This window comes from Molothrus ater, chromosome Z, assembly GCF_012460135.2.
Source record: "Molothrus ater isolate BHLD 08-10-18 breed brown headed cowbird chromosome Z, BPBGC_Mater_1.1, whole genome shotgun sequence".
In the NCBI taxonomy this organism is placed as follows: domain Eukaryota; kingdom Metazoa; phylum Chordata; class Aves; order Passeriformes; family Icteridae; genus Molothrus; species Molothrus ater.
In genome coordinates, this window is record NC_050511.2 from 8,285,717 (window position 1) to 8,310,159 (window position 24,443).

At 39.8% G+C, this 24,443-nt stretch overlaps 1 protein-coding gene across 1 annotated transcript in view; it reads left to right on the forward strand.

Annotated features, from left to right (window-relative positions):
• DNAI1 (dynein axonemal intermediate chain 1) overlaps positions 1–24,443 on the forward strand; it is a 141,376-nt gene that overhangs the window by 18,778 nt on the left and 98,155 nt on the right. Inside the window, exons 7-12 of the mRNA XM_036402527.1 lie at positions 521–694; positions 2,399–2,458; positions 4,522–4,656; positions 11,870–11,957; positions 12,699–12,816; positions 15,047–15,090. Coding sequence (XP_036258420.1) covers positions 521–694; positions 2,399–2,458; positions 4,522–4,656; positions 11,870–11,957; positions 12,699–12,816; positions 15,047–15,090 — 619 coding nt within the window. The remainder of the gene's footprint in view (positions 1–520; positions 695–2,398; positions 2,459–4,521; positions 4,657–11,869; positions 11,958–12,698; positions 12,817–15,046; positions 15,091–24,443) is intronic.

Sequence of the window (24,443 nt, forward strand, 5' to 3'; positions counted from 1 at the left end):
ACAGTATGTCCATTGGTGAAAAACAAAAATCTGGAGAGGTGATTAAGACTTAACTGAATGAATGAAGTAGTGGCTCAATTTAAAGGCAGATAGGAAAGGAGTAGCCTGTGAATGTCTGTTCTTATCCATATGGTGTCAGAACCCACAGTGTCAGAGTTTCAGGTGAAACTCGTTGTCTAGCAAGGAAATGAAAACACAGGGTAATGGGACTCTAACAAAATCTTGGGGTCCCTGAGTACATTTTACCAAAGGCAACTGTGCTATATTATCTCTCTCATGTCAGGTATCTCTCTTATGTCAGGTTTTAAAGTAATTTCAGTCCCTGAATGTATATTTTCCCATTCAGATATAATTTCAGAATCTCATTGATCTGAGTGCTGGAAGTCTCCTAATTTGCATCTTAAATATTTAATCTTCAGTTACAGTCTCCTTCACTAGGCAGCAGAAACCAGCAGTCTGAGAAGAAGGAAGGAGATGACTGATTCTCTCAGGGTGAAGTCACTGCTGTTTTTTCTTGCAGGCTAAAGGAGAGGGAGAGGGAGGAGGAGAAGGAGGGGGAGAAGGGGAACAAGAAGCTGAAACAGCTGAGGCAGCAGAGGAAGAGCCTCCTCCCCAAAATCCGCCAGAAAGGAAGCTTGCAAACCAGTTCAACTTCATTGAGAGAGGTTCAACTACATACCACTATCCTCTGCGGGTATGTTGCTGTTTCCTTCAGTGACTTGGAGGATCTTTCCTTTGAGAGGGCATGTAGATCACCTGTGTTTGTATCATATCCTGTGATCTATCGATACTATTAGGAAAAAAGGTATAGTGGTTGTACTGTTGTAAAACGTTTGGTGTAGTGACAATGGTGACAGAAAATTTCTTGCCTCATGAACTCTTGAACAGCCTACAAAAAGTTTTGATGCTACTGTAAAACCTTAAGCCTCTACTTGGATATATTTCTCAAGTCTATTTTCTCATCTGAAAATGTACGGAGCAACGTTAAGGTAGCAGCTGAGTACTTGGAATGTGTGAAAGCAATTTCTGTTTGTCACTGTATATTGTATAGTTTTGTACTTCAATTCTTGTTAATGGAGCAGAGATATAATAGATAAGATATAATCTCAAGGACAAATGTGTTTGGGCTTGTATTAAGCATGGGTACTAGAGTAACAAACTTATGTAAGTGTGACAAATCTGTACTTTTTGTACATGGTACATCTCCCTCCCACTCTGCATGCACTTTCCAATAAGTAGAGACCCAAATCCTTATGTTCCTTCCCTAAGCTTTTTGCTGAACCTACAGCCATTCCCTGTGAGCATGTTTTCATGGGGCCTTCTGACTGGGCAATCCTGGTGATGTTGACTCCTGACAGAGTGCTCAAAAAGGAGTTTCCTACACCAGGTATACAAGTTTCAGAGATAAAATTATTTTGTTTTCCTTGCTACAATTGGAGTGTATATTTCCCCAAAGAGCCTGTCTGTTGTCTTACAGCCATTACACCTAGGGTTAGATGTCTTTACATATGAAGGACTCAGAGAGATATATGAGTTACTGTGCTGCTGGAGACAGATCTCAGGAGAGCTTGTCCAGCAGTGGGGTGCTTGCTATGAAGTTTGAGCTTAGATTCTGCATCTTTCAAAAATCCCAGTGGAAGCTGTGGAATTTCTCATTTCTTTTTCCCAGATCTGAATATTCTCTTCTTCCCAATGATTTTATTGGAAGAAGCTTTTGTGTCTCTGTAGGATTCTGCTTTGAAAGCAGAATATAGACCTTAAATAGCTGCATAATACTTCTATGTGCTGTACTAGATGTGCAGTTTTCACCTCTGAGATGTCTTAATTTCGGAGGTCAGTGAAATGCTACAGGCAGCTTCTTAAAATTTTTCTGATACAACAGTTTTTTGAAAGAAGATGCTGTTCTTTTAATGGAACGTTTCATAGAAATATATTGATTTATTTCAGAATGTTGATGTAAGGATGGTAAAAATATTATTTCAGTAGCATCAGATGAATTGACTGTGTTCAATTCTTTTGTTCTGATTGTTGTATCCAACTGCCTTTTTAATATATAGAACAAAACTTCTCAAATTTGGTAGGATGTCATAACTGATACCAGAATTGGTACCAGAACATTTCAAATTATAGAGGTGAAAAAAACCCATTTGAATTCCTTCAAAATTAACTGCTGAAATATTTGAAGTATGTGGGAAAAAATCAAAAGCTCTTGTGAACATTCTTTTGGCTCACAACAAAATCTTTTTATAGTTGCACAATCACCAACAATGTTGTACATTGCCCTAGGAGTCATTTGGATATCAAGTTATTCATACAGACTGTTTCCACAATTAGACTGTGGTACTGCAGAGGGCTTCAATGCTGAGATTATGCTTCTTCAAGCTTTTTCTTTTTTCAGGAAAAAGGATTGCAAACTGATCCTGCACCTTTTGAAACTTTCTCAGACAATGTTAACCAGGTAAATCTATATCTATATCTATCTCCTTTTTATCTTTAAAGTTATTTTAGACTATATTTTGGAAATTGAGGTGTGAGACAGTTAAAACCGAATTATTGTGTTTACATTCCTTGCAGTGGAATGAATTCCTTTACTGTGGCTTTGGTCTCCCATTTGACTCTGACAGCAAACTAGTATGACGCTCTCTTCTGCCTTAATGGGTGAACTTGCTCATGGTTTATATTTCTAAGGTTAAGTGTCTCAGTTTAGATGCTTTTCACTAGTTTATTTTTTGCCAGCCACCCTGACCTGTCTGCTTTAGACAGTCTTAAGTGAGTGGGAATGAGGAAACCACAGGGTGAGAAAAGTTTTGGATTCAAGAAGAGGTGGGCTGCAGCCTGCAGGGTACTGGCTCCTCTAGGGATATAGCTCTCTCTTGGAGTATTGTTAGGAATTTGGCATATGCAGCACTTGGATTTTTACTCTGACTAAGTTTAGCAGTATGCAAAAGCAGGTTTCTAAAGCCTGAAGCTGAACCAAGTGAGAACTACAGCAAAAGGGACTGTTGCAAGAGACTTAACTCTGCTTTATGTAGCAGAAATGTGCCTATCTATTCATGATGAAAGGCTCTGTAGCTTTTTCTGAATCCTTTAAAAATGTAAAATAAACTATTTTGGATGAAATTTCACACAAGAAATACGTTGTGTCTTTCAGTGGAAAGGGAATCAGCCAAGTCTGCTGATTAATTCTCAGATATTTGTGAAATGTAATTGTGTTTGTCACAGATATAAACATTGTTTCAAACTAGTGTATCAAACTGGTATTGAAAACACTATTTGGGTACCAGTGAGTAGAGGAACGGGAGAAGACACTGTAACATAATGGCAGCAATTTAAAAAATGCTGGTATAGGAAAATGATAGGAAGGGAGTGGAAGTATCTCTGTCAGGTTAAAAACTGTAATCTATTCTATTCCTGAGCCTGAAATTACAGAGTAATTGGCTTGAGATCTTCCTTCCCTCCAGCTGGAGTTTTCTTCCAATTTTTTCCTTACAGTGAGATGCCCCGAGACTTAGAACACAGATCTTTAAGATAATTAGCCCCTGACTAAGATTTTGCATTAAATGTTTGAAAGCTTAGAGGAAAGGTTTTCCTTTGATTTCTTTTTGTATTGTTGAAATTTTCAGTGGGTCTAAAATAGTGTTTTTATAGAAACTCTTTTTTCCCCTCAGCTCTTTTTCCTTTATGTTCTTCCTTATGTTCACAATCTCATATTCCAAACTTTTCTGTTCTACCCCTTCTCATACTTGTCTCATCTTCTTTGTCCTTTCCCCGATGTTTGGAACATCTTTCCATTTTATTTCTGCAAATGTACAACACAATACAGTTGTTTGTTTTTTTTCTAAAGAGTTCTGCTATCTTTATTTCAATGTTCTAGTCTATGGTCTATATTTGAATCATACTCCCTATCCTAAGCTAATATGTCAGATTGCCTTTTGTTTTGTCCTGAAAGAAAAATACTGGCCTCAGATACAATACTAGGATTTCAATACTAATGAATAATTCTTAAGAGAAGTTACTTTTGGATTACTCAAGTAAGACGTGTGGCATGTGGCATAGCAGAAGATGTAAAACTGCTCTCAGTTTCCATTTGATCATATGCTGCAGAGTTGGAGTCCAAATTTAAATTGTGTTAAGCTTCTACAATTTAATTTTCCAACACCACATGAGAAATGTCATAAAGCAAATGTTTAATGCATGTTTCCTGTTAAACACTGGTGAATTAGCCAAACACAAAGTCCTGCAAAAATAATGGTACAGACAGAGTCAAATAAGCAAGTAGAGTGTTGGAGGAAAGAAATTATTAAGAATGTTGTAATGTTCTTAAAATAAGACATGCTCCATCATTCCTGAAAAATCCTGGACCTTCAGTCTTGACTTTTTGTGTAAGAAGACAGATGTTCAGCTAATTCCAGGAACAGTTGAACTGTTGTGATGACTCTCATATTTTTTGTGTTGGTGTAGTTGGCTGTTCTCAGGAATATGATCAGGTCTTGGTAAATCCTGCCTCTGTCTGTCCCTCAGTGGTTTATCTATGATTCCTATATGGAGGAACTTGAGAGAATGGAAAAGGCAAAAGAGAAAGAAAAAGCAAAACCTGTGGCAGTAAAGAAAGAAGATCAGAAAACTGGAAGAAAGTTATCCGTTGTGGAGCCACCGGTATGTTTCACAATGTGGGGAAAAAGGTTGTTCAAAGTGCTGGTGGGTGCATCTGTAGAGCAAGTCGGGTCAAAGTAAATCATGTTGGCTGTGTAGCTTGTTGTCTTAGGAGGCAAAAAACACCTTTAGGAAATGCAAAAGTTAGTTTTTGCTAGAAATTGAATTCCCAAAACAGAATTTCTGTTGTGCTGTATAAAACAGGATTTTGATTTTGCATAATCTTATTTTCAAACCAGATTTCCAAGTGAGATATATAGCTCTTGGTTTTTGTGCACTGTGTTTGTTTCACATTTTTGATTATTATGTGAGAGATAAAAGAATGAAATAGGTAGAAACACCCTGTGATTTTTCAAAGAGTTGTAAGGGATGATGGTTTTACATACAATGTTTCAATCTGAAAAGCACTGAAATTTATGAATATTTCAAAATACAGCACTATAGTAAAACACTTCTCACTATTTTTTTAATTTTAATTTTGAATTATTTTATTGAATTACAATTTATACATTTTCTAATTATAGATACCTAAGTGGCATGCTTCTCAGAATATCAGGTGTCCTAACACATGCCATGCCCTGACCTGATGCTGTGACCTTGCTGTGAGAGTGATACTGACTCCTAATCCAGATTCAGGAGTAACCTTGGAGTACCTTGTGGGAACGACAGTTCATTCTATCAAAGTGACAGTATCCCTGTCTTAAAAATATTATCCCACTTCAAACACCAAGTGTACAATGTATAGGACAATATGACAACCCTGAAAGATCTTCTTCATGTTCCAAAATGTTTTCAAGGGGTTCAGGAAGTTTCTATTATGGTTTAATTGGCTGGTTCTTTCTTCCCCAGTCTAAGGTAAACAATTTAGAAGGCAAACTGAAATAATTTCTTTAATGACTGGAGCAAGATACCCTGAGAATTATAATACAGAATCATGGAAATCAGTTCATAACTTTCTCCTAGAATAGGTGTAGACATATCAACATAAGATAAAGATATAGATAGATAGATAGATAGATAGATAGATAGATAGATAGATAGATAGATAGATAGATAGATAGATAGAGATGTATGTGTGTGTGTGCGTGTGTTTAATAAGAGCTGACTCCTGAAACTGGCTTTAGCTCTTTCCTACCATATGGCCAATACAACTGCAGAGGATTTGGCTGGTTTAGCCACGAGGCAGCACTGTGCCAGCATAAACCTTACAGTATAAACAGACCAGGAACATGTTCTCATAGGCTTCTTCCTGTGAATTGTGCCTTGGAAATTCACTGTCCTTTTGAAAACCAGTAAACCTTTCACCTGTGTATGTTTTGGAGAATTAAGCCTCAAGTCAACATTGCAATTACAGGCTTAAAGGGTGGACTGCTAAAAGCTAAATGAAAATAAAGTGAAACCATATTGGAAAGTACCTGCTACCCACTCTGCTTACAACAGTGGGAAATTGAAATCCAGTCACTCATGCTATCTGTCCCTTTGGTGTTTTGCTTTTCACACTTAACACATTCCAGGGGACTTGAAGGGAAACCAAAAAGTTGATGCACTGAATAAGTGAAAGGAAATGCTTCTTTATGCAGAGCTAAAGGCACCTCAGACCCAAACTGAGGTCCTCTGTGAGGCTGATCAACCAACCTGAAGTGTATGAAAAACCTGATGAATTCTTCACCCATTAACTGGGAAAAATGCAACCTGAAGAACTCCAAGGCTCAAATCAGACTTAAAACAGTTAATATGTCTGTTCAGATGTAGGTGTATGGAAATTAAAGGCTGATGGCATCAGAATCTGTATTTCTGGCCTCAAGTCAGCAAATGGAGAAGTAGGATTTGTGGAGTGCTAACTCACACATTACATATGTTACACTATGCTAATTAAAGCAGAGCTTTTCCAGCTGAGTGCTTTTTAAGGCCAAACTGTGCTTGGTCATTGCTGAAGGGAACTGTGGAACATCAAGCAGGAGACATGGCGGATCTGGATCAAGCTGCAATGGCTAGAAGCCACAATTAATTTCTAACATTGTTTTGGTCAGGCTAAGTATTAGCAAGAAAAACTATGATAGCTACTGAGATAGCACCAGATTTAACCCCAGAGAAAGAAGAAGATGAAATTGGCTATTACCACAGGTGGGTCTCTCATGGAAGATGTTGCTATGGTAGGAGGCCATGAAAGAGAAGATCCAAGAACTAGAGCCACAGCTGGAGATGATGGTAGGAGTTAGATGAGGATTTAAAAATGTAGTGAATGAAAAGAGAGAGAAAACAGTACTGGTACTGAATAAGAGGTCAAAGGAGTGCATGACTGGAAAAGCAGAGAAGAAAAGAGGGGAGGGGAAGGAAAGAGAGGAGAACCTTGGCAGTTCTTGACAGAAGTTTCTCGCTGGGGGAAGAGAAGTAAAATGAAGCTAAGCATTGCAGCTTTCTTGCTAGGAAAAACAAGAAAGACATGGTTTAGCAAAACAGACAATAGAGGCAGCCAACAGGAAAGGAAGGGAGATAACCAAGAATTTCAACAGAAGGGAGGGTGAGAATTTTATAAAGAAGATGTGTGGGGGAATAGAAGTTGGAATAATAGAAAATATTTGACTGGAGGCTGTAATGAGGAACTCCTAGAAATCTCTCCATGTGCCTCTCACTCAAATGGAACTAGAGGGGAAAGGGTGTGCTACATCTAATAGCAGTGATACAACTTTTGGAACTTTTCCTCAGTATTTAATCAAGGCAGTACACAGACCATGGATAACACAGAATACCAAAGTGGAATGATATGAAATTTTCTGAGCTGAAAATATCTGGAAGCAGAGATAACTAGACAGAAGTGTTGTATCTGCCTGTCCTGCTCTTTCTGTTCCTGTACCATCTGTTTATGGCTCTGATTACAGGGAGGATACTCAATGATCTTAAAAATCTTCTCAACCCAAATGATTCTGTGATTCCACAGTTCTGACCCAGAGATGCTTGGTCTGATCCATAACCCTCCTTATGTTCTTGAATGAACTTAGAAATGACAGTATTTGAGGGAGAAGCAAAATGTAAAGAGCTTGATGCAATTGGTGCAGGCTTGCTCCTCTCACCCTTAAATGGCAAGGTATGAAAACACAAGTCTGGCATTAAGGATTTTGAATGAATCTATGCAAAGAGCAGTGGAGCAATGTGATTAGACCATAACAAGGACATGTATGCAAGAGAGGTAAAAACAATACCATCAGTCTGACCTTTACCAGCACACAAGGCAACAGAGTTAATGAGGAGGAAAAAAATACAGAACAGGGATTAAATATGAAATGGAATAAAATAGCACATATTTACTAAAGATAGGCTGTGTCCAAATAATGTCATCTCTTTCTTTAATGAAAAGCAATTTGTGTTTTCCTTGAACATGCAAAGTAGAGGAAAGGTAATCTAGCTGGAATTCTGTTTAGCAATAGCAAAACTATTGCTATAGTGCCATTAGGCAATTATTAGATAGACCAGAAAGGTTGTGAGAGGGACTGGTGGAGTGGAAGACTTCATATTGGAGTATCAAAACAATCTTTGGTAAGGAACAGGTTTATAGTCTGTAATGACAGAGACAAACATGAGTCTGTTTCTCCAGCAACTCCATGTTGGTTGGGGAGCTGTAATGTGTCTATGAGAGACAAGTCCACTGTTGGAATTTACCCTGTGATGAATAGTAGAGAAGATATTATGTTATGTAAGGTGAGCTGATACCTTTTCAGGCAGGGATATGTGATTTTGATCATCACTTTTCAATGATTGCAAAACTACATAGATATGGAAAATATCATAAGAAATTGAAAGCTTGACTTCACAACACTAGAAAATTTTAGCGTATTTATCTGTTAATGCAAAGGTAGGTAGGGACTCTGATTTGGATAACAGAGAGAGAAAGAGGGTTACTAAGGAAGAGGAGAGTGTCAACAGAAATACTGATGATGTCAACCAATTAGAAAAATAGAAATTAAAATATAAATTAAATTAATTAAAATAGGAAATCAAAGCAGGAATTTTCTGCAGTGAGAGGTGGTTGATCATTGTCATAAGAAGTCCAAACAAAATTTATATTTAACAGAGAAATGTGCATTTCTGAATCATGTGAGGTTCTGTCTCACTTGTCTATCTCATAATAGCATTATACCTGTCTGAGATGTGCCTGGTGAGACAGCCCACAGGGTCACAAATATCACTTGGAAGCTCTTGGATGATGGCTACTATCATTTTTCATGTAACAGGTGAATTAGAATGCAATTAACTTTCACATTATTGTTCACCTGTTCCTGGTCATCCTGAAGAGTGCAAGAGTTGTTACCGACTCCCCTGTCTTCAATTTTCTGTTTGCAGTTTATCAGAATTAAAAGCAAAGAGTGAAAAAGAAGAGATGAGTACACTTATGGAATTAATAACTGCTTGACATGATTTGAGCTGGGGGCCTTTATTTGGGATTTACAGTTGGTGTTTGTATTCAGGTGTTGGCTGGGCAACAATGACAGTAGCCCTGTACTGTGCTTCTTTCTTTGCAAACAAGGGGCTCTTCTAGTCATAGCACATACATTGCTAGAGGTATGAGTGGATATTGCACTGATTTCAGGGTGGGGTTTGCCTCCTGGATATGCAGTTACACACCAGTAGAAGCTTTTTTTCATGCTTCAGTTTATGGGAGTCACAGATTGCAACTGGACAGCGGCTGAGAGGCAAGTATGAGGCAGTTAGTGATAAGGAATTACAGAGCAAGACCCAGACATTTTTTTCTGAAGTATTAGCCCATTATCCATTTTACATATGATTCAATTAACATTATTGCTGTTCTAAAAATAAGTTATGCACAGAAATAAACAAAGCAAACCTGGTATCCTATGAGCTCTCCTTGCATTTGGCTAGCTAGCTCAGAATTGGCCTAAGGTGGAAAAAGTGTGTTTCAAAAAGAATTTTTTTTAAAGAAGGAGAAATTAGGCCTAGCACTTCCTCTGAAGATTTATTTCAGCAGCATACAGAATAAATAAAATCTGAAACAGGACAGGATACAAAGAGAAAATAACTTACTCTTATCCACTTATAATGTCAAAAATGTAGTCATAGATGTGTTGTTAACAGGATAGCTACCTGACAGAAAAGCTGACTTAAAACTTTTTGGATTCATGAGTTTCCTGAGAGTTTCATGAGAGTTTCCTGCTTTGCAGAAAAAAAACCCAGTTGAATAATATATTGTTTCTGCATTTACAAGGTTGTTTGGTTTTTTTTTATTTCTTTTTAATTTTTAGTCTGCTTTCTGCTGACACTCCCCAAAAATAAAATTTGTGGAATCATATAATAAATTAAGAGAATGATTTGGGGTTGGAAGGGACCTTAAAGATCATCTCATTCTGAGCACTGTACCACTGTCAGGAACACCTTCCTCTAGACCAGGTTGCACAAAGCCCTGTCCAATCTGGCCTTGAACACTTCCAGGGCTGGGACATCCACAGCTTCTCTGGACAACCTGTGCCAGTGCCTCAACACACTCACAGTACAGAATGTTTTCCTAATATTTGATCCAAATCTACCCTCTTTCATTTTAAAACAGGTGTTCCTCACCCTGTCACTATACTTCCTGATGAATAGTCCTTCCCTGTATTTCCTGTAGGTTCTTTTTAGGGACTGGAAGGTACTTTAGGGTCTCCCCAGAGCCTTCTCTTCTCCAGGCTGAACAACCTCAATTGTCTCAGCCCGTCTCCATAGAAGAGGGGCTCCAGGCCCTGATCATATTCATGGCCTCTTCTGGACTCACTCCAGCAGTTCCATGTCATTCCTGTGCTGGGAACCCAGAGCGGGATGCTCCAGGTGGGTCTCACCAGAGTGGAGCTGAGGGGAAGAATCTCCTGCCTTGATCTGCTGCCTTTCTCTGAACTTGGTTTCAAGTTCTACTTAATTTTTTTCTAGGAAAAGAGGACTGCACACATTACTGGAGGTGTAAGCAAACCATGGATTTATAAAAAATGTAACAGTTTATAGAATTCTTTTTTCTCTTTTGTCCTCTCATCTCTGTGTATCCCTATTAATTTTGTGCTGTTTGAATGAGACTCAATCTCCCTTGAGTCTCTGCAGAGCCCAGGAAAGAAGCAGAGGGACAGACGAAATCTGAAGTCATGTTCCTGGTTCTGACTGTGACTGTGTGGTGTAGTTTGGTCAACCCATTTCACTTTTTCTTTTCATATTCAGGGCACTCTCTGAGCTGTGTCAAGGATGGCATGTTTCTTCCCAATGTTGTCACTATGAAGGAAATCTTACTGTGCTGGCTGCCATCAGTTCATAGCAGGGGCTTGAAGATTAAAGGCTTTGAAACTCTGGTGGGGCTTTGGGGCAGCAGTAGTGGATGGGGATTCAGGTACTTGGAGCAGCAAGCTCTCAGAGCACTTTGTATATGCCTTGGCATTGCACAGAGCTGTGATGACTTACTTATATAGCTCAGCACTGTGGACTTTCAAGCTTTGTCCTTCCCACTGCTAGCACCCAGGCTTCTTGTCCTTCTTTTTAGTTAGTCCAGTTTGGATTTCACTAGTGGTCACACATACACACAGAGTATAGAGAGCACACTCATAAAAAATAGTTGAGAATGGAGTTCAGTAAGGTATGCTGATCAGCCAGAGGGCTCTATGAGATAAGCATATGAACCACCCACCTGCTGACAGACAAACAGCCCCTGCTGGGCTCTCTTTTCTCTACTTGTCCGTGGATGTGTGAATGGATCAGGTTGGAATCAGCCAGTGATTGACCGAAGGAGTCCTAAATCCTGTGATATTTACTTAATGCATGAGACCTTAGAGCTCTCCAGGTAGAGATGAGAGACTGCTCATGCATGACCAAACCCCTCTGATTTCATCACGAAATCTGATGAACTGTTACACAGTGAGATGGGGTAGGAATCATCTGTGTCCTTTTAGGTCATCCTGTCAGGAGTTACATTGAAAGACAAGACTCTTATCTACCTTTAGAGGTAATTACCTGTATTGAGCTAAATCAGGAACAAACACTGAAGTTACTGCAGCTCAGCTGTGGATGGTATCTTGCTAAATTTATAATAAAGCAATTACATTTTTTCAAGTGCTTGTTTCATTAGGTTCTTGTATGACATATTGCAAATTAATCTGTATTCAAGATCAAAGGATTCAGGTTTTTCAGTCACATGAGGTCTGAGGCACCTGTAAACAGACAGGAAATATGTTTTCCTTTCTTTTCCCTTCAGCACGTCGATTCTCTAAGCATGGTTGCAAAGGCTGCTAAAATAGCGGAACGGATGGTGAACCTGAACACATATGATGACATTGCACAAGGTATGGCCCACTGAGAGGTGCTTCTGACTCAAGTCTCAAGTGTCAGTCCTGCAGACAAGTACCTACAGCCACAGCAAGGACAGGACAGGACAGAACAGAGTAGAAAAACAGAAGTAAAACGAGCAGGTCTAGGAACCTGCTGACTCACACAAGGCAAATAGCACATCAGACCATGGGCAAGCAAAGACCATGGCACATTAGCCCTGCTCTGATCTGGCTGGGGACAGCAGGTCTGGTGAGCACTGCCCTCCCTGCAGCACTTCCCTCCCTCAGCAGGTACTTCACTCCTGGATGCAGGTGCTATGACAGCAGCCACAGCAGAGCTGATCCCTGCTCACATACCAACCATGGCAATGTGCTCAGTCTTGATGTCATTTTACAAAAGTAATTTTGCTGCATCCGCTCAGCTTCCTCCTGAAGAGCCATGTCCAGCTCTGGGAGTGGCCTGAGGTCACACCTTGCTCAGAGCTTCTATTTTCATGTTAATTTTTGTCTGCTGATTATCAGTTTGATTTTTATTTTGCCTATGTGTGAGAGGGCTTGTTAAAATGCATTTAAAGGGCTGAGTTGCTGGTTTGGAGTCAGGACTTAAGAACTGAGACAGATTTTACACTGACAATTTGGTTGTACAGAGGCTGTGAGGATAACAGATTGTCTTTTAAAGCTTCCCTGACATTGAACTGTGCTGATTTATTTCTGATTTATGTACTGGGACCTTTCCTTGATTTTTTTTTTGTTTAGATTTTAAATATTTTGAGGATGCATCAGATGAATACAGAGGCCAGAAAGGAACCCTCCTCCCACTCTGGAAGTTCCAGTATCAAAAAACCAAGAAACTTGCAGTTACTGCCCTCTCCTGGTAAGTCTCTTCATTCCAAACTTAATCTCGACTGTTGCACTGGGGAGTGGAATGGAATGGAATGTAAAGGGATCTTATGAGGCAGGGCTGATTTCTCTGGGAACACGGGTTTGATTTGTTACAGTCAGCTGCTTGGGCAGCACTGAAACGTGCCCGGTGCTTCTGGTTGCAGAGAAGATTGTGTAAGGCTGAATGTGACTGGCTTGTGCCCTTCAGCAGAAACTGAAGGCAGAGGAGACTCTGTGCATCATTGGGGAAAAGTGAGCATGGTTAACAGGGCAAAGAAAAGTCCTTTCTTGGAAAAGCTGGGATAGATGTGTCATATCTTTGAACAGTATGCTGTAGGAATCAGCCCTGCATAGGACAGCCCCAAAAATCCAGCTATGTACTTGAGTGCTGACCAAACACTTCTTGAGCTCTGTCAGACTTGGTGCTGTGACCACTTCCCTGGGGAGCCTGTTCTTGTGCCCATCCACCCTCTGGGTGAAGAACCTTTTTATAAGATTGAATGTAGCTCTCTCCTGATGCAGTTTTTGATGCCATTCCCTTGGCTTCGGTCACTGCTCATCATGGAGAAGAGATCAGTGTCTGCCCCTCCTCCTCGCAATGACATTTTGAGTGCAGTGAGGTCTCCCCTCAGTCTCGGGTTCTCCAGGCTGAGCAGACCAAGTGACCTGAGCCACACCCCACACAAGGGCTTCCCCTGCAGACAAGACAGGTATTTTTGTACTGGGATCTTGCACAGTTCAGTGCAGTAGGCATTTGCCCTGCAGTCCACTTTCACATATTTTGATCAATCCAAAAATGATCACTGATACTTGCAAATCTACTCTCTTTCGTTCTGCGATATTATTGCTATGGTTATTACTGTGAAAAAAAACCCACTTATCACCAGCACAAATGAGTCCTTTCACTTTTTAACACGCCTGATGCTCCTCAAAACTGGCTTGGTTCATGCACTGAACATGAGACATACCTAGTCAGACCCTGCCCTGTGCTCCCCCACAGTTAGGCCTCTTCTTACTTGTTTGTGTGAGCATGTTTGTGCCTTGATAAGGAGAATCTGTGAAGAGACAGAGCAGGATTGCCATCTTCTGCCTTTCAAGCCACTGTGGTATTATGTAAGAGAGTATTACGCATGCAGTTGTGTGAGAATTACAGATAACAGTAAAAATGGGAAGCAAAATTGGGAGAAAAGGCATCTTTAATAGGTAGTTTATACTGCTATTAAATTTGCCTCCAGAAAATGATAAGAGAAAGATGACTCTGAAATTGGAAGAATTACTCCAAATTGCTTTATGGAATAAGCTTTTCTAATTCAATTTTTATTCTCTCATTTTTAGCCATGATGATGCATTTAGTGAAAAGAACAAGAGCATTAGGATGCCTAGGTACTAGCCCAAATGAAAAAGGAGAAATTAAAAGAGAAGTGGGTTTATTTTATCAATTCACAGTAGCAATTCAGAGAAAATACTCATAGATAATTTCCACATATGTTCATTTCATGGAATTGTTCCCCACTGGTTGTGCTGTGTGAGCTCAGGGATAAACAACAGTACTGATCTTTGTCCCATGGAAATCCTACGTGCAGCAATCTACCACCCACAGCAGAGGTTGTAGAGAGAGTTGATGTTTTTCAAGTAAAGGGACTTTTGAAGACATAGTAGATGGCTAATTGCTCATTGCCAGTATTTACCACAGGAAATACAATGTTCACCAGCTGGGTCAGAAGGGAATTTCCCTTCCTGATTTGTGGTTGTGATCATGAATTTATGAACTGATAGCTGTCTCTGGAAGCATCTTTCATAATTTAATAACAGGTAGGGTAAAGTGAGTTTATTGATTTAGAAATCCTTTAATTCTTTCCACTGAAAGATGGAAACCTATATATTCCTGCCTTTTTGCTTTCCTCAAAGATCTAATTTTTAAAAGTAAACTTCCTGCAATTGTGAAATGGATAGGCCAAGAAATGCTGGAGATTGACGTGTCTGTCTTTTTATCCTTTTCATCTACTGTTTTGGTCTTCTAACGTTCTGCTTTTTTGTGCATCATGAGTTTGGACGAGTTACTCACAAACTTTATTAGTGCATATGGTCAAAGGGCAGAACCCTCAGACTGAGTGGAGTCCTGTGAGAATGAACTCTGAAGTTAATGTGTGAAACACTGTGTATTGCTGTGGAACTACATGGTTAATAATAAATGCCATCTTATATATGTTTTCTCATTACAGGAATCCAAAGTACAAGGACCTATTTGCAGTGGGGTATGGTTCTTGTAAGTATTAAATGCAAAAGAATCACTGAGAGATTTAAAATATTTAACAATTGCTCTGAGATCAATTCAGACAATCCTCTGAGGCATGGATTGCATCTCATAGCAAGAACTCAATTTTATAGCAATAAATTGAGATTTGACTCAATACAGGGATTAGGCCTTTCCATTCCATGACATGAACATTCAGAAATACATAGGCATAGACAGCAATTACTGTAGGACTATACCAAATTTAAAACAGGATAATGTGATACATAATGGAATTGCTGAACTATTCTTTTTTCCTTTGTGGTCTGGAGAACAGAAATAAACATGATTTCAAAAGAGTTTAGATAGATTCATGGAGGACCAGTTTGATGTTGGAGGGATAAATCACCTGATTCAGTAAGTTGATAGCTGTGAGTTGCAGGGAGCTGAGTACATACAAGGGGACAGACCTGTATTTGCTGACCTTCTCAATTTAAACAATTGCTACATGTTGGTGCAAGATACTTGACTAGACTAGCAACAGGAACCTTTGTTATCATCCCAAATATGTCTTTATTCTTATGTCTTTTTCTGTGCTCTGACAATGGAACCAGGTGGGTTGTCTTCATTTATACTGGTAAGGACTGTGCTCTGCTTGCAATATTGTAAAATTTCATTTTCATTTTAAATTTACATTTTTCTTTTGACTTTCACTCCATCTGAGTCTGGAAATGTTCTTGTTAGTTTGCCAAGATGCTTAAATTGGCCTGACGCTCTTTTTAATTCAGCAGGCAGCAGCTATTCTGAAAAGCAGATTAAAATCAGCTTTTGGAAAAAAAAGCATGGTGTGAAGTGCTCAGGATGTCCTTACCTTGTACAGCACAGCAAAATCTTATTGTTCTTAAATCTCTGTGCTGAGAGAGTGCAGGAATTTAGCAATGCCTTCCCACTGCCCTTCCAGCCAGGTGGCAGAGGAGGGATACAAGCTCAAAGAAGGTCATCTCCCTGTTTAACCTCTTCCATAACCTGTTCATTTAATTGGTTTAATTTCATACACTTTGTACACTAGGCAAGACCAGTATGCTTTCTGGGTTGTGCAAAAGTGTTAGTTGGTTCTACCAGGGCCCACTGTGCCAAAGGCAATACAGAGATGCGAAGGGAGGGAGACTCTAACTCAGTGGTTTGCCATGTAGGTGACAAGAGAGCCCGAAATCTTCTTACCCCATTTTTATAGAGGACAGAGGGCATAGCTTGTCTCTACCTGCTGAAGGCAACTAACAGCTGAGTTTCTGCTCTCGACTCCCCCTTTAGTCAGCATGGAGAGGTCAGCACATCCAGAGGCCATCTATCCTGATGCTCAAGGGAGGAGCTAAGTGGCTCTCTGGAAGGAGTGATCCCTCCTCACGAGTGAGCTGAGGCAGAGCACCTAGCTGGATTCATCTCACCACTTTATTGTCTCTTAAACGACTAAAGTGAGGTGAGATAAATCCCGCCCAGAGGAAATGATCCTATAGTCACACAACGACTGGGATATCTTTGGGTCTGCTGTGGCCATAATTACATCAACAGTCTTCTGAGCAGCAGGAATTTGGAAGCGCTGCCAAAATACAAGTAACACATTTGTCCTGCTGCCTAAAATGTAGTTTTTGAAACTAAAGATCCCTTGTTTACTATGGGATCTTTAGTTTCAAAAAGTACTCCAGAGTGGTGGGTGCTTTCTTTACAGAGAGGGCCCTAGCCTCTCCCTTGCTTTTGTACCCTATTTCTGCAGTCTTCTCCAGTGATTTATTTGGATGGGGTTTCTGATGCTAACGGTGTTTCTTTGGCATGAGACAGGCTCTTCTGAACAAGGAAATATTGTCATCGTAATTTGCAATTCAGGGTTTATGCTGCCTGGCTGGAACTAATTTTTATTCCCGTGAGGAGGAGCTGTCTTTCTGTTTTTATTTTGCATAAATGAGATTGCTGGGTTTCTGGGTACACTGTCAGCTTGCAGTGCAGGGTTCAGAGCCTCTAGTGGGTGTTGGGCTTGTGTTCTGCCTTTCTGATGGGAACACTATGAATACAAGCTCAGGTCTTTGCCATCACCTCAGTTCATGTTCCAAAAGCAATTGTGCCTCTGACAGGCTTCAGAGGTGGCTTTTTATGTGCAGCTCCAACTGTCAGCACATGAGCTGAGTAGGGAAAAACATTTTCTCCATGGCCAATGTATTTTATCCCACAGTTTCTTTGGATTTAAGGGATGTAACTTTCCACTCAAGGATGTTTGAAGAGTACAGACTCAAACACAAAGCACTGGCAACCTGAGGTATTTGGCAATGATGTCTACTCAGTTCTTCATAGTCTGAAGTAGGGCTTTATGTAGGCAGAAGAAAAGCACATAAAGATATATATACTGTTCTAACTTTCTAGTGTAAAACCAGCATAAGCAGTGCTGGCACAGGGTCCCTGCACTGATGTGACTGCATCCAAAGTAAGAGTTGCTGCAACTTTGTGATCAAACTAAATTGGTGTCAAATCCAGACCAGAGCTTTCATGGAGGTGAGCTGTCTCTTAGTAGATGTCCTGAGGCTCCCGAAAGCTGAAGAGTAATCGTGGAACACAGAAGATGGAGCAGCTCTGGTTGCACTCTCCTAAAACATAGAGACAGGTAAATACAGGGAGATAGGGCATACTTACTGGGCAATCTTGTATTTTTCCTTTTCTCAAATGAACTGCCCAATGACCATGGATATTATTTTATTTACTGCCTTGCACTGAGTGAGGCTGATGGATGGTTGGTCACTGCAATAAGGGTATTCCCAAATAGGACATGCTTAGGATGCTTCAGAAGAAATAGCGAGAGGAGAAAATGAATCAAGAGGCTTTTACAGCAAGGTACTGCCTCTTCCTGTTTGCCTCTCTACCTTATAGCCATTTTCAGAATCAGGCACTTTAATTAGAGATTAGAATCAAGAAAATGAAAAGTAAAACTGGTGCACTCACAGAGGGAAAAGTCATTCTGCAGGGACTGAGAGGAGATATGCATAGAGATATGCTATTTGCCTCCTCTTTTTCTTCACGATGCCTCATTTCCCTCTATCTAGAAAACAAATAGTGGAAAAAAAAATTAGTAGTGAATTCCCAATCCACTACTCACTCAAAAGATTGAATAAAAACAAAGATGAGCATCATGTTACACCACTTAGGTTTGTACACAGCCTGTTTCAAGCCCCAGAGATTTATTCTAGGCCAAATACTTTGTTTTCTAGCAAAATATCTTTCAGCCAAATACAAATTTGAGGGACACAAGTAAGGTGTCATAGAATCATAGTGTGGTTTGGATCGGAAGGAACATTAAAGATTGTTCAATTCAAATCCCCCTGCCACTGGCAGGAATCCCACTCACTAGATCATGTTGCTTAGGATTTCAAACCAGTCCTTGAACACTTCCAGGGATGGGACATCCACAGCTTCCCTGGACAACCTGTTCCAGCTTGTCCCTGTCTCACCTTCTTCATAGTAAAGAATTTATTCCCAATATCAAATCTAAACTCTCAGTTTAAGGAGGTTATCCCTTGTTCTGTCACTATCTGCCTATGTAAAAAGGTATCTCCATCTCTTTTATAAGCCTGCTTTAAGTACTGGAGGGCCACAGTGAGATTTTCCCAGAGCCTTCTTTTCTCCAGGTTGAGCAACCCCAACTCTCTCAGCCTGTCTTCATAGTGGGGGTGCTCCAGCCCTCTGATCATGCCTGTGATCTCCTCTGAACTCACTCCAACAGGTCCATGTCTTTCTTGGCCTCCAGAGTTGATCATCAGGCAGTGTAAAATGGGATGGAAAGTGCTAAACATTGAGGAGACAAGGGCTGAAGAGATTATTGTGATGATGATGGCTAAGCCTTGGCTCCCTTACCCAAATTCTTGAGTATCAGGATTGAGAGCTCTTGCACCCTAAGAAAAATGTATCTAAATGTCTCCCACCTCTTATTCACTCCTTGATCTCTGAGAGTCTTTTCCCAAAGGGTGGCACATGCTAATGCTTTAAACAGCCAAGATTTAGGCTCTGGCAGTGAGATATTTTTTAATCCAGTTAGTGTATGCTCTGTTGATTCAATGCCATATAAGTTAAAATCAAATCTTATTATATACTTAACTGGATGCTGAATGATTGCATTCATACTTTTGCTAGTAAAGTTATCCTGTCAGTCATCCTGACAAGAGGGATGGTAGTTTTGACAAGACATTTACCCTCTCCTTAGGTCTAGGGATCCAGATAATAGGTGAGATAATTCAGCAGGATTGGAGTCCTACACTGAAAGAAGCCCACTGCATACAAATAAGGTCTGTGATCATTAATTAATGTTAACTACTTGTTAGCTGTTCCTGAAATATAGATAAATCCTTCAAGTTTTCAATGAGATCTCAGTCAAATTATGGAAATAAAAATTGAGAACCATAGAATCATAAAATGTCCTGAAACAGAAGGGACCCACAAGGATCATGGAAGCCCAACTCATGTCTCTACACAGGATGATCCCCAAGAACACTACTATGTGCTTGTGAGTGTTTCCAAATGCTTCTTGAACTCTGTCAGGCTTGGTGCTGTGACCTATTCCAGTACCCAGCCTCTCTCTGGGGGAAGAACCTTTTGCTGATATCCAACTTAAACCTCCCTGGCACAACTTCAGGCCATTCCCTCAGGTCCTGTCACTGGTCACAGAGCAGAGATCAGTGCCTGTCCCTCCTCTCCCACCATGAGGAAGTTGTAACTACAATGAGGTCTGCCCTCAGTCTCCTCCAGGCTGGACAGACCAGGTGACCTCAGCCCCTCCTCACTTGGCTTCCTCTCAAAGCCCTTCATCATCCTTGTTGCCCTCCTTTGGATGCTCTCTGGTAGCTTTATATCCTTCTTTTATTGTGGCACCCAAAACTGCACCCAGAGCAGAGCAGGACAATTTGCTCCCTTGTGCAGCTGGCCCGATGTCCCCAGGACAGGGATGTCCCTTCTGGCTGCCAGGGCACTGCTGACTCATGTTCAGCTTCTCATCAACCAGGATCCCCAGGGTCCCTTTCCCTGGCACTGCTTTCCACCTCTCATTCCCCTGTCTGTCTGTACAACCAGGGTTGCCCCATACCAGAAACAGAATCCATCACTTGTCTCTGTTAAACTTCATCCAGTTGCTGATTGCACATTTCTCTAATATGTCAAGGTCTCTCAGCACAGCCTCTCTGCCTTTGAGGGAAACATCAGCTCCTTCCAATTTAGTATCATGGACAAACTTGCTTAACAGTCCTTTGAGACCTAAGTATAAGTTGTTTGTGCAGATACTGAAGAGCACTGGGCCCAAGATGAAGAACCCCACCACAGACCAGCTGTCAGCCTGAGGTTATCCCATTTACCATAACCCTTTGTGTTCTATGCATCACCCAGTGTTTACCTACTGCATGATGTAATTATCTATCTGCAGACTGGACATTTTGTCCAAAAAGGATATTTAGGGAGTCCAGCTCTTTGATACATTAGAAAATCATGAAAAAATAGAACTGAAAATAATTTTAGAAAGTTATTAGTCTATCTCCATGTAAGATAATACTTTATTTAAAACATGGTTTGAGGTCTAAACTTAGTCCACCTAATGATGGTTGCATGCCCTATAATTCCTGTCATCATTGACAGCATACCCCTGTAGATGACAGGCAAGCCTTGTGACAAGGACAGAAATGTATGTTTGAGAAGCAGAACATTAGAAAGCCTGAAAACTTTGATTTAACAGTGTAGGCTGTGGGCTTAAGAAGGCTCAGTGTTACAAAATGTGCCAGATGTTTGCTTGTGTTTTCTTCTCTGCAGTGGTAGATTTAAAGGTTGTGATGCAAAATGTGGAGCAGAATCTGGAATGGATTTACATAACAAGCTGCAGTTAAATTTGGTATTTTCTGATGAATGACCAAAGAGCTTCAACTAAAAGCACCAAGTGGATTGAATACTGCCTAAAAAATTCACATCTTTGAAGCAGCTCTCAGAAAGTCTCTTCCAATATGTTTATGTATTTAAATTATGTTCCCAGAACAGGCAGAGAAGACTCCTGGGAGCAGAAATCCCTACTAATCTTTCTCTAAGCTACATAGTTTGTTTTTATATTGGGAATAGAGATTTAAGACCTTGCCAGACAGAGAAAAAACATTTTATATTGCTGTGATGAAGTTCTTTGCCTAGTATGAGGCTGTGTATACATGCAATTCATGTGAGGGGAGTGCTCTGGAGAGGAGGAGCTGGCATGTCCCCAGTCACATTATGGCCTGTGTGCTGGACCAGGTACAGCACTGACTGACAGACTTTTAGACCCCACAGTGAAGCTATTGAAGTTTTCTGAGTCAAATGCTACAAGAGGCTGATAGAGATTCACGTGGCCCACACATCTCACTCAAAGAGACGTTCGTGTTGCAGTCTGGATTCTCTTTGCTCTTTGGCATACATTTGTATGCTGTAACAGATTCCAGCCTTTGGAAAAACTGGAATTTTTTTCATTCAGTCATGTTCCCAGCATGCAAGTTGATAAATGCATCTTCAGAGGTAAAAGATCCATGAGGCTCACTCTCTGTTTTGGTTACAGGATTGAGAACTGCATTGTACCACCATAGAGTCTGAGTTTCCTTTTAGTTATGAATGTATTTTTAATTGATATTTTTGTATTTGTACTGTAAATTGAAAGACTGTCCCCTTTTTCAAATGCTTGTGATGCCAGTTATTAATGGTAGTTGGTACAAGAGTTAGTGGTATCAAAATGTCAGCAGTGAAATTACGTTGAGGAAAAAAGAATACAATCACAGAAATAAAACATAGTGATTGTATAGTCACCAGTGATGTTAACTGACTATATTTAAGTTGCTACTGTAGGGGTATATTACAATACAGAAAAAAAGCATCAGTAGAATAAGGAGAGAGAAGAATTAAGAGGGAATTTGTAAGTTTTATTTGTGAATTGCTGTAGAACATTTGTATGGGCACTGAGTATACCCACAATCAAACAGGAACACTCTGGAGGACTTGGGCTTGCTATGTACTATTTTAAGAGTGCTGTTTGTACTATGTGATTTTTAAAAGCTGAAAGGAATTTTCCATTAATACATTCTATTAATTAGAAGAGGCTGCTGGGGAATGAAATAGGAAATAAAATGTAGCAATCAGGTGCCTCTTAGGCAAGCATATCAAAAGCCATTAGTAACTAGGTCTAATGCTAATCTATTATTTTATCCATGAAATCACTGCTGACAAAAAGTTTTGATGAGACTAATATCTGTGAGGTGTCAAGAAATGGAACAAGCATTCAAGGAGCAATATACATCCCATTTTAGCAGAATACAAGGCATCACTCTGTGTTATGGTGTTCAAAAAAATTCAAGCTGTGTACACATACAGAGAGAAGCTGTATTTTCAGGAGCAATCATTTTTAAAAACTTTTCTGTAGAAAGTCCATGCTGAACTTCATCAGAGTTCCTTGGATCTATGGAGAGGAAGAGTTGCAAAGGAATTGAGGAGCTGAGAGAAATTTTAAGTGTAGTCTTTAATTTAATGCTGAAATGACTACCCTGGAAAGGCATGCTCATCACTGGTGACATGCCAAGGAGAAGGGTGACAAATTGGGAAGGGTTCAAAAAAGAAAGAATGATCCAAGAGCAGGGCAACTGACCTGGGAAACAAATTTAAGGAATTGGGTTTGTTCAGCTTGTCAAAGAAAAGCTTATTAAGTCATTGGATTGTGGTCTGTTAACTCCCTGTATTGGGAAAGGAGATCATGTAACAAAGGGATCTTTAATCTGGCAGACAAATGATGTAACAAGATCAAAGAAAAGCTGGAGCTGCATGAATCAGGCCAGACAATGTGTGGCTCTTAATAGCAGTTGAGCAATTGAGAACAATTAATTTTGGCATGTGGTAAATTACCATCTTCTGGAAAATGTAAAATGTGGAAATTTTAAAGATTTGATATTTGTTCTCTGAAGTTTTGTTCTGTTGAAGATACGATTTCTTCATTTAAAGATTTAAAGTAGTGAAATCTTGTGTCCCTGATATCTTATATTTTTCAGGAGTCTGATTTATTCACTCTTCTAACCTTTTATGGGCTTCTTTCTGTACTGTCTGCCATTTGAAACTTCAAAGTTCATTTGCAAAACATCTATATCCTCCCCCGTGGTCTGACAGTCTTTGAAAAATCTCCCTAGTGGAATCAGTGTTAGGAATTTAAGCCATCATACATCCGGTTTATTGAGATAGCCAATTGTGGTCAATTAAACATAATTGCACTGAAAATAACACTTTAGAATCTGTTTTCCAAATACTGAATATCGTTTACCACATATTTAGGGAGAGAAAGGACCTATTAAACTATCAACTCTGTTAATAAATATAACCTAATAACCATAATACATCAAGTGTATCATATGAAAGATGAATTTAATTTGGAGACTTAATTACTGATATGTAATATAACTTCTGTGAGCTTTGCCTGGTTTTTCTGAGCCTTAACCTTTTAATACATGTAATTTTCAATCAACTCACAATATTAAGTTTTGGTGTAGCATTTTGTTATGCTAGAGATGGTAAAGAGCTCCATTGGCATGTTTGGGAAAAAATATATTAACAAATTTTCTAGAGCCTGGGGATCAAAGGAGCTGCTGAGACATCCTGTTGTGTCTCCAGTGCATTGCAGGCCATTAAATTCCACCCACCTACCTCTCTGTGTAGACTAGTTAGTTTGATAAGTGCATTTTTATCCACACGATAAAAATACACTAATTTGTGTACTGTAGAGTCCTTATCTGTTCAATAAAACTAGTCTGACCCCTTTCCTTTCTTAGCTTTGTCTCTGGAAATGGCTCCACTTAAGCTATTGTGGGAATTCTTTTCTTAGCATTTGGACAGCAGAATTCAAGGATAGACAGGTTTGCTCTCTTTGTCGTCAATGTCAAGGGGATGGTCTTGTGATGAAAATCTGCCAAAAGATTTTCTAACCATCCATATTGAGACAACTCTTGACTCACTAGGAGAAAACAATCTACAGTTATTGAGGACAGGCAAAACAGTTCTAAACACTCTTTCTTAAAAGGATCAGTGTTTTCTTTATTTTAAGTATTAGTTTCCCCACACACAGGTGTTGTTATGCCTGTGTTCTATCACATAAAACGATATGCTTTTATTTTGCATTTCCTCCAAATACAAAGGTTACATTTTCACCACGGCTTGACTTTTCTGTAGCAAAAGTTCTTGAATCAATTCTATTTCTCACACTCTAGTCTAAGTAGCAAAAAATTTGCCAGGCCCTGATGCTCTAGTGGTCCTGACCATCTTCACCATCATATCTTCTCAAGGACAGTGGGATGAATCCTGACTTCCCACAGAGCCCCTCT